We start from the raw sequence: 22489 nt of genomic DNA, 5'->3' as shown, positions 1-22489 counted from the left end.
TGAGAGAAAATTGAAGGGCTCGTTAAAATAGTCACTCTTCTTCAAGACATTTCTGGCAAAAGAGAAAACAGTTGTTTTAATGTTCAAAATGGAAGCAATATCTTCACGACAGTGGAGATATTGCTCTCCATAGGGACACTTGAAAGCTGCATGGTATACTGTAGTTAGACCTATCAGCATATGGACTGATGAATAACCAGCCATTGGAAAGGCTTTGTGCAGAAGCATTGTGGTTATTTGTTGTAACAGGATGGTTAGATCTATGTTTTAACACTACAGTGGGCTTCATCTACTCTGGTGTGTCTACTGAAGAGAACTAGTTAGAGTTTTGAAGGTTGTTGGTGTTGTAAGGAATCATGTTGACCCTTTGCCTCAGTCCATGAACCTGTGAGCTAAGCTTGTTTTTAGGAGGCTATGGTGTTGATAGTCAGTTTTCAAAAGATCCGGATGTGATTCATTCTTTGTAGTCTCACCCAGGTGTTGATTTAGTCCCTGAGGGAGTCGTCTGATGGATATGTCCCACTTGAAAAAGGCTTTTTGTTATTCATAGCTTTTCAAAGAGAGTAGGCTGCCTGCACGGTATGTTAATTAGTGCAGCACTGAGAGGGATGGGGATCCCTCTCATTTTTGTTTGTTCCTGAGTTTGTGGCCAAGATTCAAATCTTGTTAGTCCCTTACGAGGTACTTGAGACTTTATTCCCTCCTCAAGATTTTGTTAGGAATAATTGTGATGAGATACTGTTGTGTCCATTGAGTGTTGTGGTGCTAACTGCTAAGGACTCAGCATCTTGAGCCAGAGTGTTGATAACTATCAGAGAATCTTCTCATTCTGGCTTGAAGAGGTCATCAAGTAGGTTTACAGTTTGTCTGGTAAGGGCAATGCTTTATACTTAGGCGAGGGCTCACAAAGTCAGTATCACTGCTTTGTTTTTAATGTTCATGAGAAGCCTTTCCATGGCACAGGTACTGAAAGCAAGTGTCTACTGGTGCCAGAATACTTTGACATTAACTGTGGCATATCACCCATAAGTCCTTGAGTACTTTCTTCTTAAGATTGGTGGTGGCTAGTCAATATGTTGCATAACTGCTAAGCCCTGCTAGGACAGTACAGCATCTTGCCTAAGGTTTACCATGATGAGAGGTGACTAGGACATTTTTAGTTTTCTTTCACTTAGCAGCCAAGAGCCATTAACCATATTCATGCAGGCTGGGTCAGATGCCAGTTGGTTACACAACAGAGCATTCTATTACCTGACATAGCTTTTGTCAGTAGATTGGACTCCCTCTGGCTCCCTTTTAACAAGAATGGGGGGTGGGGGAGACCACCGGTAGGACCTTATTATCTGGGAATGTGTAATATTATGCTACCTTCCAAGCTGGTCTTTTCATCTCTTACAGAAAACCAGAGTTCAAATTTTTATGGTGTGACCAGAAGGTTGATGTATAAACATCAACATTCTGGTGAATGATAGCTCCCATGTGGAGTTAATTTCTTGATAAAAGATGAAGGTTTGTATTATCTATGCAATAAATCACAAATTCAAGGTGATTTTCATTTTTCCTAGATATACAAACCTAAAGTGCTTTATCTAAATTCCACCTCTAACTACCCTGCATGTGTCCCTGGTGCCATTGAAGAAAAAGTGATGCTTCACCAACTGGACCAGCATTCACCAAAAGTAATTCACATTTAAGACTTCTGGTTTATATATCTACAACTGTTCACTGCAGTTCATTATTTAATTTACCTAGTTGTTTTTCTTTGAGAAAATACCCTAATGTTATGACCAAGGATTTGTTATTTATGAAAAGTACAAATTGATTTAAAATTTGTCATTTTTCTTGGTGATTTGTAGATATGCGTTACATTTTATACAATCAATAATGAAATTATTATTTCTCTTACTGTGCTTAACATATGTGTTTATCTGTTAGGTATATATTTTTCCTATGAATGGTGTAGCATTTTTATAGTATAATTTGTGGTAACCATGATTCAATGGAGAGGTGCTAATGCTCCCAGAAGGCAGTGTAAAAGTTTTACAGTCACCTTATAGAAAGATCTTCATTTAGTATACAGTGCTTGCAGCAACCACTTTTACTTTTGGAGTTAGCATGCAATGTAAAGATTGGTCAGAATTATAGTGGCTGTTGTATAATTCCAGGTGTCATAAGCATTGTAAGCATTCTCATGGTAAGGAAGTGTTGTCTCTATAAAGGAACTTGCAAAACCCTGTCCAAGTATTTGTATCATCATGCATGGGATTTCCTGTGTCAAAATTAAGGAAGGAAGTGGAAAAACTCTGTGAGCTGAAAAGCTTCCTATGTAAAGCTATCCATAAGCAGATGGAGCAAAGCCTCTAGCACCTCAGAAAATTTTCTTGCAGATTTGGATCCTTCCTCCGGCAAGAATGATGAAGTTTTCTCTTCTCTCCCTGCCTTTTATTTACTGGACTGTCACTTGTGTCTCGTGCTGTTATGAGTTTTAGTGGATTTTCCACCCCAAAGAGGCACACATCAGTCTCAGGCACCACAGATTCTTTAGCTCGAACCCAAGGCTTTGCATTCGCTGTGGACCTTGCCCAGTCTCCATTAAGTATACACAGTTGATATGTTCACTCCTTTTTGCAACTGAAATTGTGGTATTGACTGTTACTTGCTGTGAATTTGGACTGTTTTTGCTATTTTTTCTACAGAATTACGAATCATCACCTTTTATGTAGGAGTCTCCTTCAGTGTAAGCTGGACACAGTTACAGTGCTTGGTAGCCAGGTGGGTTCAGTGGTGGTTATAGGGAGTGGACAGGGGGAAGACCCCTCATGGGCTGTCATCAAACACTTTTTCTTGGGCTGTCACTTAGTGCAGATGTCATATATCACTCTGCTAGGTTGTCTGGTGAGTTTAAATATTTCATTTAATGGTTTTTGGTACTGTATTTGTGTTTGTATGGTTCATTCATGATGGAGAAAAAACAAGTACAAGGCATTGGAAGGGGAATGAGCATTTGTGTGGGCATTTTATGTCCCCTGTTTGTACTGATCCACAATGATATTGTAGCCCTTGTAGGGGTAACCCTTGTACTCGCCTCTCCCCCTGAAAGGAGTGAATTGTTTGGTCTCCTTTTTAGAAGAAGTTTGTGCCCCTCCTGCTCCTCTTCTTCTACCTTCTTTGTGTATTGCTTCCTTTCAATCCTGGAGGGATGTGGTACATGCAGAAGGGAGGATGCTTACCACATGTGCTTCTTGGACAACAGTTCAGGTACCCAGGTCAAGCTTTCGCATAGGGTGTACTCTGCTGACTTCTGACAATACCTACTAATCTTGTGACATTCCAGGTGAGCAGTCATCATCGATGAGGTACCTGCAAAAGATGTGGCCCTCATTGAACATCCAAAGAAATCTCTTTTGCTGCACTTCTCAACTACTTAGTATCTGCTAACGAGTGTTCTTGACCAATGTTCCACCTAGACTCAAGCTAGGAAGGGGAAGATGAAATCCTATAGGGCTTTGAGTGGGCATCTCCAGTCTCTGGGGGCAGCAGCTCTCAGAAATCCACAGATGACTGATCAGCTGCTGCCCAGGCTGGCACAGGACTTACTCTACACCCTCAGTGCTCCATCCCAGCCCGCTTCACTTGTGCAGAGACTGCTCTTGGCTACTTTAAACACTCGCTGCATGTCCAGCCTTTGAATCAGGATCATACAGGAGGCAGTTCACAAGCAAACGAAGCCCGGTCTTGGTGCACACCTGTACCTAAGTGATCAGCTCTCACACTACCTTGCCACTGGCCCTGGTGTTGTGCACGGTTCTAGTGCATGTGTCCATTCATCTGAACCCTCCGCTAGTTCCATCATTATTGATCAGAGTCAGTCATGTGGGATGGTCATCTGTGGCTCAGCACTATGTTCCTAATGTGTTTTGCCCAATTCCCACAGTGCCAGTTGTGCACCACAGTCACGGGAAGGGCACAGGAGTAGACAGGTCCATCTACCTCTCTTGGGAGCAGATCCTCCTCTTGCTATTGAGGATTTGAAGGTACTGGATAGTCCTTTGCCCTCAGAACCCGAACAAGCCGAGTTGGAGTGACACTTCTGAGAGAGTATTGTGCTCATACGAGAGCACAGTAATCCTGGGAATGATTCCAAGGTTCCACACATAGTCCCAAGCTGGCCAACAGAGCTCACCCTCATACATGCTTTTGAAGCAAGACTGTTGGTTAGGCTGCTGTTGTCCTGGTTTGCTTGGGGGGTTTTGGGCATTCTAACAGTCTGAACTCCAGCCGCCCACCAGATGAGGCAAACGTCTTTCTCCACCATTGATGCACCAGAGGCTTTCTACGTCCTCTCCGACCAGCCAGTGAAGAATTAGAGGAATTTATTTCTGGTGATAGAAATTCATTTCTCAACATAGTGTGGTTCGGATTCCACAATAAGCTGTAGGTCTTGTTGCTAGGTAACCAGTTGGTTCTTAGCCACGTAAAATAACTCTGATCCTTCGGGCCAGGCCTAGGAGAGCTGTTAATCAGCTCAGTGGCCTGGTTAAACTAAGGTATACTTAACGTCCTGGAAGACTCCAAGCTGATCTGTCTGTGGACTGACAAATGATCTCTCACTGGAGAGGAGGGTTCCTTATAAAATCCTCAAATTTTGTCTTAAAGATGAGCCATGATGTAATGCTGTATGTAAGCTTGCCTATCATGAAAAACAAGTAGTTCATCATTTGTGGAGGGACAGTCAATCAGACTTTTTGCAGCATAGTTTCATTGAGCTTGGAAGTCAAGCTCAGGTGGTCTATGAGAGTTTATGATAAGGACGTGAAGGATATCTTGCTTTCCAGTGGTGATGACCGTAAGTGGTGGTCTGCCCTCAAGTCATCGCTCTTTGGAGTTGGTTCAAGTATGCCTCCCATGTAGGGGATCTTTCCCACCATTTTTAAAAAGACTGTGGATTTTATTGCTCCTAAGGTTGTTGCTATTTCTAGAAGATTAATTGGACTTGAAAGTTTTCTGTCTGTTTGGAGGAATGGAAACATTGCCACATTACCTATGGGGCTAAGTCTGTCCTCCTGCCCCTTGGAATATAGACTGATTTCAATTACCCCTGTTTTATCTAAGGATTTCAGAAACTGCTCTCTTAAGCATCTGTGTAAATTTGTTAAAGATGATAACCCACTACCCACAATGCAGTTTGGGTTTTATATAGGCCTTGGTACTTGTGATGCACTCTGTCAATATCTATGGTATTGCAGAGTGCTGTAGATGAGGCGCAGAGGCGCACATGTTTATTCTAGACTTTATTGCAGTTTTTGACTCTATGAATCATGAAGCACTTACCTACAAGCTAAGATTATTGGGAATTTGCCGATCTTTTATTAATATTTGAAATGAATTTTTAATTGGCAGAATCCAAAGGTATGTGTTGATGGTCAATAAAGTAGCTTAATAATGTCATTTCAGGTGTTCCTCAAGGTTGTGTTCTTGGACTTTTGCTAGTGACCTTTAGTAATGTGTGGAGTACAAACTAATTGCATGATCCAATGATGCTACTCTTCTAGCCTCTGTTCCTTCTCTGCACCTTAGTTCTTTGGATGCAGGCTCCTTGAATATAGATCTGGCACATATCCAAGAGTGAAGTAGGCTCTGGGGGACACGGCTGAACCTTCTTTAACTCAAGGTATGATAGTCAGTCGATCCAGGACACTTTTGCCCTAGCATCTTGGTAATGTTTCCTCCTCTTTCTGCTTAAACGTTTTGATTTCTTGTTTGGAGTACTGTTCTCCATTGTGGTCTTCTGGTGTTGACTCTCATGTCAAACTCTTGGAGAGAGTTATCAGTCAGGTTTATTTTACCAATTCTGTATTGACTTGTTGCATCAAATGACAAACATCTACCCTCATCTTTACCTGACCTAGCTGTTTTTGCTCACAACACCAGGCAAGCTGCTGCTGCAAACAGTGTTTTGTTTTCTAACATCAGGTTTAATACTCTTCGGTGTGCTAAGAGTTTTATCTAGGCTACTACCAAAATGTGGAATAGTTTGTTTAGTGCAATTATGGAATCTTCTGATCTCCAAATATTTAGGTGAGGAGCAAACTCATTCTTGCTCTCTGCTGTCTCCTGAATCTCAGGTGTATTGGTTTTATTTTCTATCCCTTCATATTTATTTATCAATCACATTTTCTTACGACTTATCTCTTTCAGCAGGCTGATTTCCCTTTGGAGCCCTCTTGGGTTTACAGTATGGTCTGTTGGCTCAGACCATAAGGGTTTTCAGCTGAAGATTTAAAGAAAGAAAGGAAAGAGACCCTGACTGGAAGGTATAGGCAGTCCCCAGTTATCAGCGATCCGGTTTTTCGGGACTTGTCTAGTGACGAAAATCGGCGATTTTATTTATCATGCAGCTAAACAGAAAGCTCTCGTATCCTGCTCCCCCTTTTCAGACCCCTGAGCTGGTCTGCAAGATGCAACACCTTTGGGACATTCTGGACATCTCTGACTTTCTGCTATTTAGCCTGATTCGTCAGATGATCAAGAAAGTCTTGATCACCTTATGTGTCAGAATGATCACCTTGTGTCAGGATGACCCACATGACATGTGATATTCCCAATCTGCTTACCCTCTTGTTCAAGGTGCTTAGAGTGATTCCCATTTGGCTCACACTCCTCATCAGCCACACTTTCACTCCCTTCAACTTCCAGCATATCCTGAAAGGCTTTTCTTGCAGGATTGTGAATGAGATGCCTGGGCACCTCCACCATTCCTTTGCCAACATGCATCAAGGAAAGTGGGCCATCTGTGACTGATGTGGTTGAAGTGATCTCTCTTGGGTAGGAACTTCTGTTCCACAGATCACAGACTTCCTTTGGCCTAGATAAGCTCCTCTCAGTCTCTGCGATGAAAGGCTATCACTCTGCCTTGAGCTAACTCTTCAGACTGAAAGGTGTAGACCTCCCTTTTTTAGTTGAGTTTCATAGGGAGTTTTGAGTAAGCATGTTCTCCTTCAGAGATTTTTCCATTCAAGTGAAATGTGATTCTTGTTCTCTACAACCTAACCCAGATACCTTATGGCCCTTGGAGGAAGCATCAAACCAAGATATAGCATCTTGACTGTCTTTTTGCTAGCATGGTGAAGTGTATTGGGAAATTGCACAGGTTATTCCATCTAGTCCAACGCTGGGAGGGATGGAGATGTGTATATATCTCTTATGTCCTTGAGTTTGTGAAAAAAAACTCAAAATCAATCAGTTCCTAGTGGGAAATACGAGTTTCTGATCCCCCTCACTACCAGATTTGGTAGGGGGTGACTCTGACAGGATTTTTTGTGCTTGGCGCAGGCTGTTGAGTAATATTGAAAAAGAACCTGCTCTCTTTGGCCAGAGGGCTGAAGGATTTTCAGTTGTTTTTTGTTCGGGTTGTGTCATTTCCAGATGGGTTTTCAATGGGAAGGAGAACTGGGCAGAAGCCTCCTACCTCTGGTGGGAGGTTAGGTAAGGTTCTCCTACATTCTCAGGAGTGTGTGTATATAGTGAAGGCTTTTCTCTAAAACTTCTGGCCTCACTTGGAGCAGAAAAGTGCAGATCCATAGGTGGTACAAACCTTGAGAAAATGTTACCGACTCTCATATCTGGAGACAAACCAGTTCTATTAGAGACCTGTGCAAAGAGTTTGGACAAGTTTTTGGCACTGGACCAGGTTGTGAAGTCAGTGACAGCCAAAGAAGCTGTGGAGAAGGTACTGGGGATCCGAAAGGATTATCACTGGAACAGGTATGTGCAGATCCTTAGGTCGTACAAACCTTGAGAAAAGGTTACAGATTGCCATTTTTTTTTAGACAAGCCAGTTCTAGTTGAGTCATATACAGAGGGTTTGGACAAGTGATATGAAAGGATTCTATAGTCACATCTTCATCTCCAAAAGTCTCATTTGGTTGGAGACTCATCATCAGCCTCAGTCCCATGAACAAATACCTACAAATGGAGATGATGGCAGTGGTACATTGGGTCATTTGAAAGGACAACTTCCTGGTGTCCAGAAACATCAGGGATGCACATTTTCAAATTTTGCATCTATCCTCATTTGTATTTCTTATGATTCTTATGGCAGGTCAAGATATACCACTTCTAGACCATTTGCTTTGTACTAGTGACAGACCCTTGGGTATTCACTAGAGTACAGTACTCACCCCAGTTGTTGTTTTGGCCCATAAAGGGACCAGTGTTGAGAAAATTGGATGAATGGCTTGTGATTGCCTCATATCTTCTAGAACTTCACAAGTACCTAAAGGTTCTCTTTAGTCTGTGTCGCTACTTTGGTCTAATCGTCAACAAAGAGAAATCAGATTTGGAGCTGTCAATGAGAACAGTGTATCTAAATAGGGTATGGAGATTCCTGGCGCTTTTAAAAGAGTTTCTGTGCTTATAAATACCTCCAGGAAAGTTTTGGACAAGGCTTCTAGTCTGCTTGTCTTATGGGAAAGTTATAACCTCTCGGCAGATGCAGATTGTGCTCCTAGCCATGGCAGGTAAATGAGAAGTGGTCTCCTCAGTTAGATTCCCATCCTGCGGCAGTTTTCACCTAGCCCTCAAGTGGTGACAGGTACCTATAATCCTCTAAGATGGGGTGCTCAACCCTCAGACTCACCAGCATTATTAGTGAAATGAGGAAAGAATACACAATCAGTCTCAGAGCTGAAAGTTGTGTGTATTTTTTTGGTCTTTCGAAAGGGTGAGAGCATATTGGATAATTCCATGACCTAGGCTTACCTGAAAAATAAGATGGGGAGCATATTTCAGGCCAAAAAATACAAATCATGCTTTGTATTAGTGCAATAAAGATTTGATTCCCAGGTACATCCCAGAGTAGTGCAATATAGTGGCTAACTCAGCAGATGGAACCTGGTCTTACTTGTGGAACGGTCTCTTCATTCCAAAGTCTGTTAATGCAGAGATCTTGCAGCCCTCCATTGCTGGGACTATTTTCCTCCAAACTTAGCAAAAAGCTGCTGAACTACAGCTTTGCCTTTCCAGATTAGGCAGCCTGAGGAAGCAATATTTATGGCATCTTGGAGTGGCCAGGAAGATAACTTTTCCTTCCATCTCACTGATCAAGAGAGCACATGACAAACTAAGAACCTAAAAAGGCACAAGTCTGATATTTATGGTTTCTCTATAATCTCAGCAGGAGTGGTACTGAGACCTCTTAGGATTCTTGACAAGTTGTTGCATCAACCTTACTGTAGATATTTACACTAAAATCTGCACCAGTTCAAGCTTCACACCTTGAGGGTATCAGAAATCATTGCTAGTGCAGCTAATCCCTCCACCAACAAGCTTTATCAAGCTGTGTAGAAAATTTTCTCTGGTTGGTGTAGTCAAACAGATCAATCTAAGCAGAGCCACTGTCAGCAAGTAACTGACTTTTTAAATCATTTAAGAACGAAGTGGAAGTTGTTTTTGTCCGCAACTGAGTATCACAGATCGAGCTTGGCACAAGTGTTCTAGAGCAGAGGTCATCAGGTGAACTGAGGCACATATACCAGAACTTTGAGAGAAGCACCTCCCCTAACTGTGAGGCATCTTGACTGTTGGTCTTGAGATTTTCATCAAGCCCAACATTTGTACCCTTGAGATGACACCCCTTGGATACCTCACCCTAAAGTCCTTAACATCAGCAAGAAAGGTTAGTGAGATCCATGCTAGCTCAGCTATATTGTGCATTCTAGTAGCTGAAAGAGCTAAGGTTCACAGCCAAGACTCAGGCAACTTCCTCCCAATGCTGTGCTGCTACACAGCATTTTATATCTGCCTTTACAGTGGGAACTGGAAGAGAAGCAAATCTTGTCCATTTTCATGTCAGGGTTGTAAGAAAAAATCTCAGGAAAAAATCTCCCGGAAAACGAGTTTTTAAAAACAGTGTTAGGCGCAACACATTCTGAATTCGGTAAAAATACCATTTCTTGGTGAGACAGGTGATTTGAGATGCATATAAAAAAAACCCAAAGCCCAGACAACCAAGGTTAAAGTTAAGGGTTATAAACTTGGACTGTTTTGATATCCTTAGAAAAGAAATGTGGAAATAGAAGCCATTGAAAATTTGCTTCATAGAGATCTCTATAATTTTTGTTAAGTTTTACCTGAAAGACTTAGTTCATAAATCATTGGATTGTGACTACAATGGCTCTGTGGTATTTGCAGACTGAGTAGTATTGACTCCTGAAAGGAGCAGTCTCCTTCCTGTCATTCTTAACTCTGTTCCTTTAGTGTGCTTGCAGTTCTCTGGGGGTACTTTAGGCTACACTCTGTGGTAGTGATAAAAGTATCATCTTGTCTCAGAGGAAAGAGTACAAACCTTGGTCTAACAAAGAACTAGTCCAACTGCATGAACCCAGGTTGGTCTAGAGAACTTTTTGCCCGAATCACATTCACTCAAGATTTTGCCTAACCATTTAAACTGTTGAGAGTTGTGTTACAACAACAACAACAAAATTTGTGTAAATAAATTAAATTCTTTATTTTGATACAAACCTATCAGTTTCCACAGAGCCCTTCCTCCCATCCCCTCTAGTCTTGTGGAAAGTCCTGACAACAAAGGGGAATAACTGGCATTAGAGGTGGTGCTTGGGTTTCCTGATAAGTGGCCAACAAGAGGAGTGTTCTCATTGTATAGTGCAGTAAACGCCCCCGTATTCGCGGGGGATGCGTTCCAGATCCCACGAACACTTAAAATCCACGGATACTTAGAACCCCCTCTAAAAATGCTTATAACCGCCTATCTTGAAAGTTCAAATACCAAATGTTGACTTAAAGTATCATCCTACATCAAATTTACCTTAAATTATTATCTTATTTCTGTATTAATCTTTGAAATTATATTATTACTATCATTTCAAAGTCATCTTAAACATTAGTACCCTTAAAAATATATACATACATACTTTTAATCCTTCCAGCCAAAGCAGAGAGAAAGAGAGTTACCACTACGACTTATATTCAACAAGGCTGTCTGGGGCAAAAGAAAGAAAGAAAGAAAAAGAGAGAGAGAGAGAGAGAGAGAGAGAGAGGGATAGAGTTTATCTCTTTAATCTCTGACAACAAAAACTTTAAGATGTATGACCTTACTACACATTTTTAAAACACTATGAACACACACACACACACACACAAACAATATCTTTTCCTGAGAGAGAGAGAAGAGAGGCTGAACTAAGTATCTATTTATCTGTGTGTGTATTCATTTCTTACATTCTACCCTGTGGTCAAACTGTCAAGTAAATTGACATTTACCCTCCCCCCTCCTTTCTCAAGTTGAGGATATAAAGGTTGAGAATCGCTATTTGTTTGTTTAAAATGTTAAATAATTTACTACACAAATGCATGGAAAATATTTCTGTATGTTATTATTATTATTATTATTATTATTATTATTATTATTATTATTATTATTAGAAAATTAGTACTTATTAGGTAAATCATTTATTTATCATACAAAAGAAACATTCGTACATATTATATGTCAGAAAAATTTGTCTAAATAAGAGAGAGATAATTATTATTTTTATTATTTAATCTTGTTAAACTTCATATTAATATTTGAAAATTAGTACTGAAAGTGATTATTTTTTACTATAAAATGTACCCTCTAAAAATGCTTATACAGTAACCCCCCTCCCCCCCGTATTCGCGTGGGATGCGTACCATGCCCCCCTGCGAATAGCCAAAATCCGTGAATACTTAAAACCCTTCTAAAAACACTTAGGACTGCCTATTTTGATAGTTTAAACACAAAGAAAAAAACTAAAAATGCTCATATAGGTATATATGTAAAATATATATATATATATATATATATATATATATATATATATATATATATATATATATATATATATATATATATATATATATATATATATATATATATATATATATATATATATATATATATACAGTAAACCCCGTATTCATGGGATATGCGTACCGCACCCCCCCATGCGAATAGCTAAAATCATCGAATACTTAAAACCCCCTCAAAAAATGCTTAGAACTGCCTATTTTGATAGTTTAAACACAAGAAAAACCCTCAAAAAATGCTTATACCCGAGTATTTTAATAGTTTTATCACAAAAAGTTCATTTAGTCATGAAAATTATATGAAAATACAATAATTAGTGAATATTTCTCAGTGAAAAATACCGGGAATGGGCGAATTTTCCGCAAATAATGGGTAGATACATTCCACAGAAAAATCCACAATTACGTGAGTCCGCGAATCATGAGAACGCAAATATGGGGGTATACTGTAGATATATAAATATACAGTATACAGTATATATATGTATATATATGTATATACAGTATATATATGTATATATATATATAAAGTATTCCTTTGTGCTTTGTTATTTGTATGATAATCATATTAAAATGAATTAAACTTGAAATGAAATCAAGCACAGCACAAAAAAAGGACGAGAGAACAAGTGGTATGTTCAACTTTTAAAACACACAAACATACACAAAGCAAAAGAGATAGATGATAGTGAGTGAGCTTTCACTATTGTTATTGGCTTAAAGGTTTAATAGCATATGGTAGGTGTGTAGGTCAGCAAGCACACTTGTTTGTAAGCTTTCCTCACAGTAGGCAGAAACACACTTCATTGTGATTACAGTCAACCCCAGACTATTCGTAGTTCTGGATTTGCTGCTTCACCTATTCGCAGATCTTTCTGTGGAACACATCTCAAAATTATTTGTGGAAAATTCACCGATTTGCAGATTTTTTCGTAGAGCAATATTCACTAATTTCTGTATTTTCATGTTATTTTTGTGACTAAATAAATTTTTTTTTTATTATGGAAAAAGGATTTACAGTACTAATTTTCAAATATTAATATTAATGTAAACACAGCAAAATATCATTAAAATATTTCTTAGTTTCAATGTGTATTTAAATATTTAGGTACAGTATTTACCAGAGAGAGAGAGAGAGAGAGAGAGAGAGAGAGAGAGAGAGAGAGAGAGAGAGAGAGAGAGAGAGAGAGAGACTTATGTAAGCCTGGGGAAAGAAACAGGTTTTTAAGCTTTGCCTTGGTAATAAGCCTTTTTTCTCCCTTCTTTGTAGGAGGGACTGCTGTATAGGGAACCCTCCAGGTGGCTAGTTGCCTAACACATTTTTCTCACCTCGTTACAGCGCCTACAGCTATGCTACTCAGAATTGATATTTAAATGATATTGAATTTATATAAAAATATTAATGTGCTTTAGGATGATAGTTTAAGGTATATTTGGTGTCTGAACTATTAAAATAGGCAGTTACAAGCATTTTTAGAGGGGAGTTAAGTATTCGCAGATTTTGGCTATTTTGGGGTGGTTGTGGCCCTATCCCCCACGAATACCAGGCGTCGACTGCATTTGCTTTTGATGGGTGATAGCATATGTGTCATAAATACAGATTTCTCTAATTGGCTCCATCTGGAAAGGAGTAGTGCATTCTGTAACAAAGAGCATTATCCCTCTGTGCATGTTCATGGGTGTTCAGTCGCTTGTTCGAATTGTTTTCTGATGTTTACAATATGTGATGTGTTAGCCAGAGCCTGTGGTTTTTGTTGCAGTGCCTGCAGCATTGTAGGTGCTGTTAGTTGTATGTTGTTCCTGTGTGTTATTGTATGGCCCCATCTCGTCCTAAGGGGGTGAGGAAGGTGTTTACCCTTCAGCAGAAACTAGAAATCAGTAGAATTGAGGCAAATCAGTTATTGGCATGTATCATGAATGAGTACAGCATTGCATGGTGTCAAGGCTTCCCAGAGCAAACTGAAGAAGCAAGCTAAGGACTTTGGGAAGACGACATCCAGGAGTCAGGCCTGCCTGGTCATGTCAAAAGGCAAGAGATGAGGACATTGAACAGTTGACCTCAAAGGAGGAGAAGGAGGACTTGTAAGCCTTTTTGCAAGGTTTTAGGATTCTGGCCAACATATGAGCTTTTCAGTCGAGAAACATGCCAAGTGCTATTTTTAAAATATAATAAATTAAATTAAAAATACTTTGGCCCAGGATGGCGCTTGGCATGTTTCTCAACTGAAAGGCTCATATATAGTTTTGGCACCACATATAAGTAAGTGGGAGAGAAAAGGTTGTGTGATTTTTAAACATGTTATTTCAGTTTTTACGTTTAAGAAAAATATGGAAAAGAAAGCGATACTCGTTATCCAGTTGTGTAACCTACTGTCTTTTGTCTTGTGTACAAGAGGAAACAAGAAAAAAAATGCACCGAAGTTTCTTCGCTGCAGTCAAGTTTTGTGTACAACTGCTACATTGTATAATCAAGGCCACCAAAAATAGATCTATCTTTCGGTGGTTTCAGTATAATACTGCATGAGCTGTGGCCCATGAAACTTTAACCACAGCCAGGTGGTGGCCTATCCTGTATCACTGCCAGAAGCACGATTATGGCTGACTTGGACTTTAAATAAAATAAAAACTACTGGGGCTAGAGTGCTGCAATATGGTATGTTTGATGATTGGAGGGTGGATGATCAACATACCAATTTGCAGTCCTCTAGGCTCAGTAGTTTTTAAGATCTGAGGGCAGACAGAAAAAGTACAGACAGGAAAAGTGCGGACTGACAGACAAAGCTGGCACAATAGTTTTCTTTTACAGAAAACTAAAAAGAGGTTGCTTGTTTTTTTCAAAATGTATTTATACATGTTACAAATAAAGGAAAATAAACTAATTAATTTTCTTATGCTTAAGTTTTCATTTCAAAGTGGCATGGTGGTTGTTTACAAGCATATTAAACGTTTATGCTTACACGGTATTGACAGGGTAGGAGGAGTAAAGGTACATAGTTGCTGTTTTACAACTTGCCCTTATCTGGATTTTGCCCCTATCTGACAGGGCCTTGGCTCTATTAATCTGAATAATTGAGAGATTACCATATTATTTTTGCCTCACTTTGTAACCTTTTGCTGTATTATTTTTGCCTCACTTTGTAACCTTTTGAAAGTCAAAGCAGGAAAGCTTACGATACCTAAAGGAGTTGGTTGCAAAGAACATAACCTTGACTCAGATCAATCAGCTCTAGATGATGCCAGCTGGGTTGACCAGGATTGTGCATTCAGACATGCAGATATCCTAGTTTCTGTTTGTACTTTACATACAGACTATAGTATCTTGAGGGTGAATCAGTCCCAAAGTGGGGTGTCTTGATTGATGGTTTTTTAATTGCTTTATGTGTCTTATTATCAAGAGGTTTCTCTGTGGAATACCCATCTGAATTTAATGTCCCCTTGAATTTTGTTGATTTTCTTTTTTTTATTTTTACATAAGGAATGGTCAAAAAGAGTAGTTTTTGTCTTCATGATCATTCATTGCCTTTTAAACATTGTTCTTCAGAATTGTAGCATAGCTGAAAATTACCAAGTCATGTAAAGTTGGTATTTACTCCAACTGTAAGTTTATGACCATTTATTATGTTCATAGTGTTGTAAAATACAAGTTCAGGATTCAAGTCACTCAGAAATGTATAAATGTATTTATATATATCTCTCTCTCTCTCTCTCTCTCTCTCTCTCTCTCTCTCTCTCTCTGTCTCTTGACAATGAGTAATTAAACATTCATTTCTTATCTGAAAATATGTTTATTTAATCAGTTTTGTTTTTTCCAGGTATCCAGTAGAATATACGGCAGGAGGATGCGCACTGAATTCATCACGTGTTTTTTGCTGGGTATTAGGAGAACCCAATAGGGTTGTTTTTGTAGGTGGCATCGGCAAGGATGATGAAGCTCAAAAACTGAAAGCAATAACTCAAAGTAGTGGAGTAGTTAACAGGTAATTATTGTACAAGCATTCTGAAACGTCTTTGCTATTTGTTTTTATATGCTAAGAATATTGACTGAAATATGCTTCCTTAATGTGTCATTTTTCTGAATAAACTTGCTAAACTGGACCTATCCTGGGGAGAACCTGTCCATATTTTATGACTGTCCAAATTTACAAAAGCTTTTTTTCGTTGTTCAAGCTTAGGAATAAAGTAGTTTTCTAGCATTTCTAAATAGTTATCACCATTAACCCATAAACGCTGAGCCTCTATTTACAAAAACGTCTCCCGTATGCCGGCGGCGTTCGGTGAGTTAGCGCCGAAGCGGAAAAAAGGTTTTTTTCAAAAAATCACAGCACACTTAGTTTTTAAGATTAAGAGTTCATTTTTGGCTCCTTTTTTTGTCATTGCCTGAAGTTTAGTATGCAACCATCAGAAATGAAAAAAATATCATTATCATATATAAATATTGGAATATATGACAGCAAAAAAAACATATAATTGTATACAAATCGCTGTAAGCACAACGGTTAAAGCTAATGAGTTAATTTTTTAGTTGCATTGTACACTAAATTGCGATGATTTTGGTATATAACAAATTGTAAAACGATCAAAGCAACACAGAGAAAATATTATCACAAAATGATGCATGAATTCGTAACATGCGGACGTAAAAAAATGTTTTTTTCAAAAATTCACCATAAATCGAAATATTGTGCTAGAGACTTCCTGTTTGTTGAAAAATGAAGCTAATTGATTGAATATTACTAGACTGTAAGGGTTTTAGCTTACAATTGCAGTTTTCGACCATTTCGGTCGAGTTAAAGTTGACCGAAAGTCAAATTTTTTCTATTTATCGTGATTTATATGAAAATATTTCAAAACTGATAAAAGCTACAACCATGAGTTATTTTCTGTTGTACATGAAATTGCGCACATTTTCATATATAAAAGTTTATGTAACGACTAATATAAAACGGTGCAAATATTACGACAACGAGACGAAAGAATTTCTGAGATGTTCGGCCGAGTTACCGCGCAGACGTAAGGAAAATGTTTTTTTCAAAAATTCACCATAAATCGTAATATTGTGCTAGAGACTTCCAATTTATTGCAAAATGAAGGTAAACGATTGAATATTACTAGAATGTAAGAGTTTTAGCTTACAATTGCGTTTTTTTACCATTTCGGTTGAGTTAAAGTTGACCAAAGGTTGAAATTTTGGCAGTTATCGTGATTTATGTGAAAATATTTCAAAACTGATAAAAGCTACAACCATGAGCTATCTTCTATTGTATTCTACATGAAATTGCGCACATTTTCATATATAAAAGTTTATGTAACGACTAATGTAAAGCGATGCAAACATTACGACAACATGACGAAAAGAATTTCTGAGATGTTCGGCCGAGTTACGGCGTGCATACGTAAGGAAAAGTTTTTTTTCAGAAATTCACCATAAATCAAAATATTGTGCTAGAGACTTCCAGTTTGTTGCAAAATGAAGGTACATGATTGAATATCACTAGAATGTAAGAGTTTTAGCTTATAATTGCGTTTTTTTACCATTTCGGTCGAGTTAAAGTTGACTGAAACTTGAAATTTTGGCAGTTATCGTGATTTATATGAAAATATTTCAAAACTGATAAAAGCTACAACCATGAGTTATTTTCTGTTGTATTCTACATGAAATTGCGCACATTTTCATATATAAAACTTTATGTAACGACTAATATAAAACGGTGCAAATATTACGACAACGAGACGAAAGAATTTCTGAGATGTTTGGCCGAGTTACAGCAAGAGAGCGTAAGGAAAATGTTTTTTTCAAAAATTCACCATAAATCGAAATATTGTGCTAGAGACTTCCAATTTATTGCAAAATGAAGGTAAACGATTGAATATTACTAGAATGTAAGAGTTTTAGTTTACAATTGCGTTTTTTGACCATTTCGGTTGAGTTAAAGTTGACCAAAGGTTGAAATTTTGGCAGTTATCGTGATTTATGTGAAAATATTTCAAAACTGATAAAAGCTACAACCATGAGCTAGCTATCGTCTATTGTATTCTACATGAAATTGCGCACATTTTCATATATAAAAGTTTATGTAACGACTAATGTAAAACGATGCAAACATTACGACAACATGACGAAAGAATTTCTGAGATGTTCGGCCGAGTTACCGCGTGCATACGTAAGGAAAAAGTTTTTTTTTTCAGAAATTCACCATAAATCAAAATATTGTGCTAGAGACTTCCAGTTTGTTGCAAAATGAAGGTACATGATTGAATATCACTAGAATGTAAGAGTTTTAGCTTATAATTGCGTTTTTTTACCATTTCGGTCGAGTTAAAGTTGACTGAAACTTGAAATTTTGGCAGTTATCGTGATTTATATGAAAATATTTCAAAACTGATAAAAGCTACAACCATGAGTTATTTTCTGTTGTATTCTACATGAAATTGCGCACATTTTCATATATAAAACTTTATGTAACGACTAATATAAAACGGTGCAAATATTACGACAACGAGGCGAAAGAATTTCTGAGATGTTGGCGAGTTGCAGCAGAGCGTAAGGAAAATGTTTTTCAAAAATTCACCATAAATCGAAATATTGTGCTAGAGACTTCCAATTTATTGCAAAATGAAGGTAAACGATTGAATATTACTAGAATGTAAGAGTTTTAGCTTACAATTGCGTTTTTTTACCATTTCGGTTGAGTTAAAGTTGACCAAAGGTTGAAATTTTGGCAGTTATCGTAATTTATGTGAAAATATTTCAAAACTGATAAAAGCTACAACCATGAGCTAGCTATCTTCTATTGTATTCTACATGAAATTGCGCACATTTTCATATATAAAAGTTTATGTAACGACTAATGTAAAACGATGCAAACATTACGACAACATGACGAAAGAATTTCTGAGATGTTCGGCCGAGTTACCGCGTGCAGGCGTAAGGAAAAAGTTTTTTTTTCAGAAATTCACCATAAATCAAAATATTGTGCTAGAGACTTCCAGTTTGTTGCAAAATGAAGGTACATGATTGAATATCACTAGAATGTAAGAGTTTTAGCTTATAATTGCGTTTTTTGACCATTTCGGTCGAGTTAAAGTTGACTGAAGCTTGAAATTTTGGCAGTTATCGTGATTTATATGAAAATATTTCAAAACTGATAAAAGCTACAACCATGAGTTATTTTCTGTTGTATTCTACATGAAATTGCGCACATTTCCATATATAAAACTTTATGTAACGACTAATATAAAATAGTGCAAACATTACGACAACGTGACGAAAGAATTTCTGGCGCAGACGTAAGGAAAAAGTTTTTTTTAAAAATTCACCATAAATCGAAATATTGTGTAGAGACTTCCAATTGGTTGCAAAATGAAGGTAAATGATTGAATATTACTAGAATGTAAGAGTTTTAGCTTACAATTGCGTTTTTTTACCATTTCGGTCGAGTCAAAGTTGACCGAAGGTTGAAATTTTGGCAGTTATCGTGATTTATGTGAAAATATTTCAAAACTGACAAAAGCTACAACCATGAGTTATTTTCTGTTGTATTGTACATGAAATTGCGCACATTTTCATATATAAAACTTTATGTAACGGCTAATATAGAACAGTGAAAAAATTACGACAAAATGACGAAAGAATTTCTGAAATTTTCGGCCGAGTTACCATGCGGGCGTAAGAAAAAAGTTTTTTTTCAAAAATTCACCATAAATCGAAATATTGTGCTAGAGACTTCCAATTTGTTGCAAAATGAAGGTACATGATTGAATATTACTAGAATGTAAGAGTTTTAGCTTACAATTGCGTTTTTCGACCATTTCGGTCGAGTCAAAGTTGACCGAAGGTTGAAATTTTTTGTAGTCGACGTACAGTACGTCCACTTGGCACCCAACAGACAATTTTAGTCGACGTATGATACGTCCAGTAGGCGTTTAAGGGTTAACAACACTTCCTTTAAAAAAGAATGGCCCTATAATTTGAATGTTTCTTGAAGCACACCAGGCATTAGTTTTGAGAGACTCTTTCATGTTCAACAGATTCACGTGGCTTTTCAGTTCCCAAAATATGGCAGTTATGCCTGTTGACCTTACCACTAACTTGGAATGCTGCTTTGTCGGAGATCATTAAATTATTCAAAAATACATAATCAGTATTAATTCTTCTATTAAACTGATGACATAGAGTAAGTCGTGTATGATAATCCTCTTCTAACATCATTTGATGCATTTGGATTCTGTATGCTTTCATTTTAAGTTTGTCTCCACAGAATCTTATGCAAAGTAGATTTTAAAAGCCTCATCTCCAAAGATGCTTGTCTTAGACTCTTTCTCAGACTTCTTTCAAAGAGTTGTTCTATGCTACAGTTCTTTCATCAACAAATGGTCTACCAGGCAGTGGTTTACCATTAAAAGAACCTGTTTCCTTAAATTTCTTCATCTACATGGCTGTGCAATTCCTGTGTGGTGCTTCTTACTGTACTGGGTTGTAAACCTTCTTTGGAAGCAACAGTACATTTTAGCTCAGCCAGCCAAAGAACTCGGTTTACTTTCTTTTCTGTTGAAGCCATGGGTCAACAGCAATAATGAAACAGAAGTCATTTTCAAGTTCTGAAATAGTGAAAAATATTTGATAAAGTAAATAATAGATAAATCTTGAGAACAGAAAAACTACACACATCAAGCTTTCTTATTGTTTTTAGAGATGAATTCTATCATGTATAGTTACAAAGCTACAAGTATTTTAACTTGCACCATAACTGTATGGCCACCCATAATGTATATATATATATATATATATATATATATATATATATATATATATATATATATATATATATATATATATATATATATATATATATATATACATACACACATACACAGGCATTCCCCGGTTATTGGCGTGCTCGGTTGTCAGCGATCCGGTTTTTTGGCACTTGTCTAGCGACGAAAATCGACAATTTTTGGCGCCAATATTCACCGATTTCCGCTTATCGCTGCCGATAATCACGTATTGGCACCAATACATACCTAACAGAGGCGCTGATAACCGAAAATTGGTGCTTTTCATCACTTACCGGCGCTGAAATTCACCAATTTTTGGTTGTTGGCAATTTTTGCTTGTCTTGCCATCGGAACAGAGCCCCCCACCAATAACCAGGGACTGCCTGTGTATATATATATATAAATAAAATCCACAAAGGAAAGGGAAACACTGGAATGCTGTGAGGCCTTTCGACTGTCTGTCGTCCTTTACTTAGCAGACTGAAGAAATATAAAAGTAAGTTTACAAAGAAAGCTCATATAAATGACAGTTGAGAATTACAAAGGAAAAAATATGTACAGTATGTGGAATCCAACACAGTCAAAGAATTAGTAGAACTACTCTCTCCCCCATTCCACCGATCTATTTTTAGAAGTCTTCTCAACCTCGTTTTTAAAAACTTCTTTGTTCTGTCACTTTCTCTTTGTTCTGAAATGCTCTATATCTCTATATTTTAGAACAGCGCATTTACAGTTTGTAAGTGGTACAGGTAAAATTAGATCAATTCAAAATTATCTGCTGTACAGTTAAAGACATACAGAGAAACAGTGCTGTAATATGTAGGTTGGCTAACTTCAAACGAGAGAGAGAGAGAGAGAGAGATAACAGTTGTCCTTACGTAAGAGAGTGAAATTTTTTATGAATATGATTAGCAACACAGGTTATGCCTTCGACCTTCTTACAAAAAGACGAGGGAAGAATTTGTTTGTTCAAAATAATACGAATTTTGTAATTACAGTTTTATTATTATTATTATTATTATTATTATTATTATTATTATTATTTTTGTCATTATTATTATTTTTGTCATTATTATTTAATTTTATTAATCTTATTATTTGAAAATTAGTACTTATTATTAGGTAAAAATTTATTTGTCATACAAATAAACATACCTGTATACACGTACCATAAAAATTCATCTCACTAAAAAGAGAGAGAGAGAGAGAGAGAGAGAGAGAGAGAGAGAGAGAGAGAGAGAGAGAGAAATTATTACTTTTAATAATATTTAATGTTGTTTAATTTACACATAAAAGCTTGAAAACTTATAAATTACATAAAAAATTAAATACTTTTGTAAGATTTTTCAGTGTTTGCAAATGTTCGCATGTCTGTGAAAAACTCGTGTATGACCATTAGTTACATTCTAATGAAAAATTCATGTGTCTGTGAGTTCGTGCAACTCGAATCGCGCAATTTCGGGGTATTACTGTATACATATATATATACACATATACATATATACATATTTATACACACAGTTCCTCGTTGGACGGGTCGATATCATTCTCGGCTAGCACTTTGCTGGGCCTGAAGAATTAGAGGAATTTGTTTCTGGTGATAGAAATTCATTTCTCACCATAATGTGGTTCGGATTCCACAATAAGCTGTAGGTCCCGTTGCTAGGTAACCAACTGGTTCTTAGCCATGTAAAATAAGTCTAATCCTTCGGGCCAGCCCTAGGAGAGCTGTTAATCAGCTCAGTGGTCTGGTTAAACTAAGGTATACTTAACTTTATATACACACTTATATATGCCGGGTGTTTCGAAATTAGAGCCCCCCCTCCACAGAACAAATGGAAAGTTATGAATTTTCTGCTATAGCCTA

General features: G+C 37.4%; 1 protein-coding gene across 2 annotated transcripts in view; it reads left to right on the top strand.

Annotated features, from left to right (window-relative positions):
- Positions 1–22489, top strand: part of LOC136853984 (uncharacterized) — a 104516-nt gene that overhangs the window by 37143 nt on the left and 44884 nt on the right. For both annotated transcript variants that reach the window (XM_067129915.1, XM_067129914.1), the window contains exon 3: positions 15660–15824. In XM_067129915.1, coding sequence (XP_066986016.1) covers positions 15660–15824 — 165 coding nt within the window. The remainder of the gene's footprint in view (positions 1–15659; positions 15825–22489) is intronic.

Source organism: Macrobrachium rosenbergii, chromosome 28, assembly GCF_040412425.1.
Source record: "Macrobrachium rosenbergii isolate ZJJX-2024 chromosome 28, ASM4041242v1, whole genome shotgun sequence".
In the NCBI taxonomy this organism is placed as follows: Eukaryota; Metazoa; Arthropoda; class Malacostraca; order Decapoda; family Palaemonidae; genus Macrobrachium; species Macrobrachium rosenbergii.
This window is presented reverse-complemented; position numbering and strand designations above follow the sequence as displayed.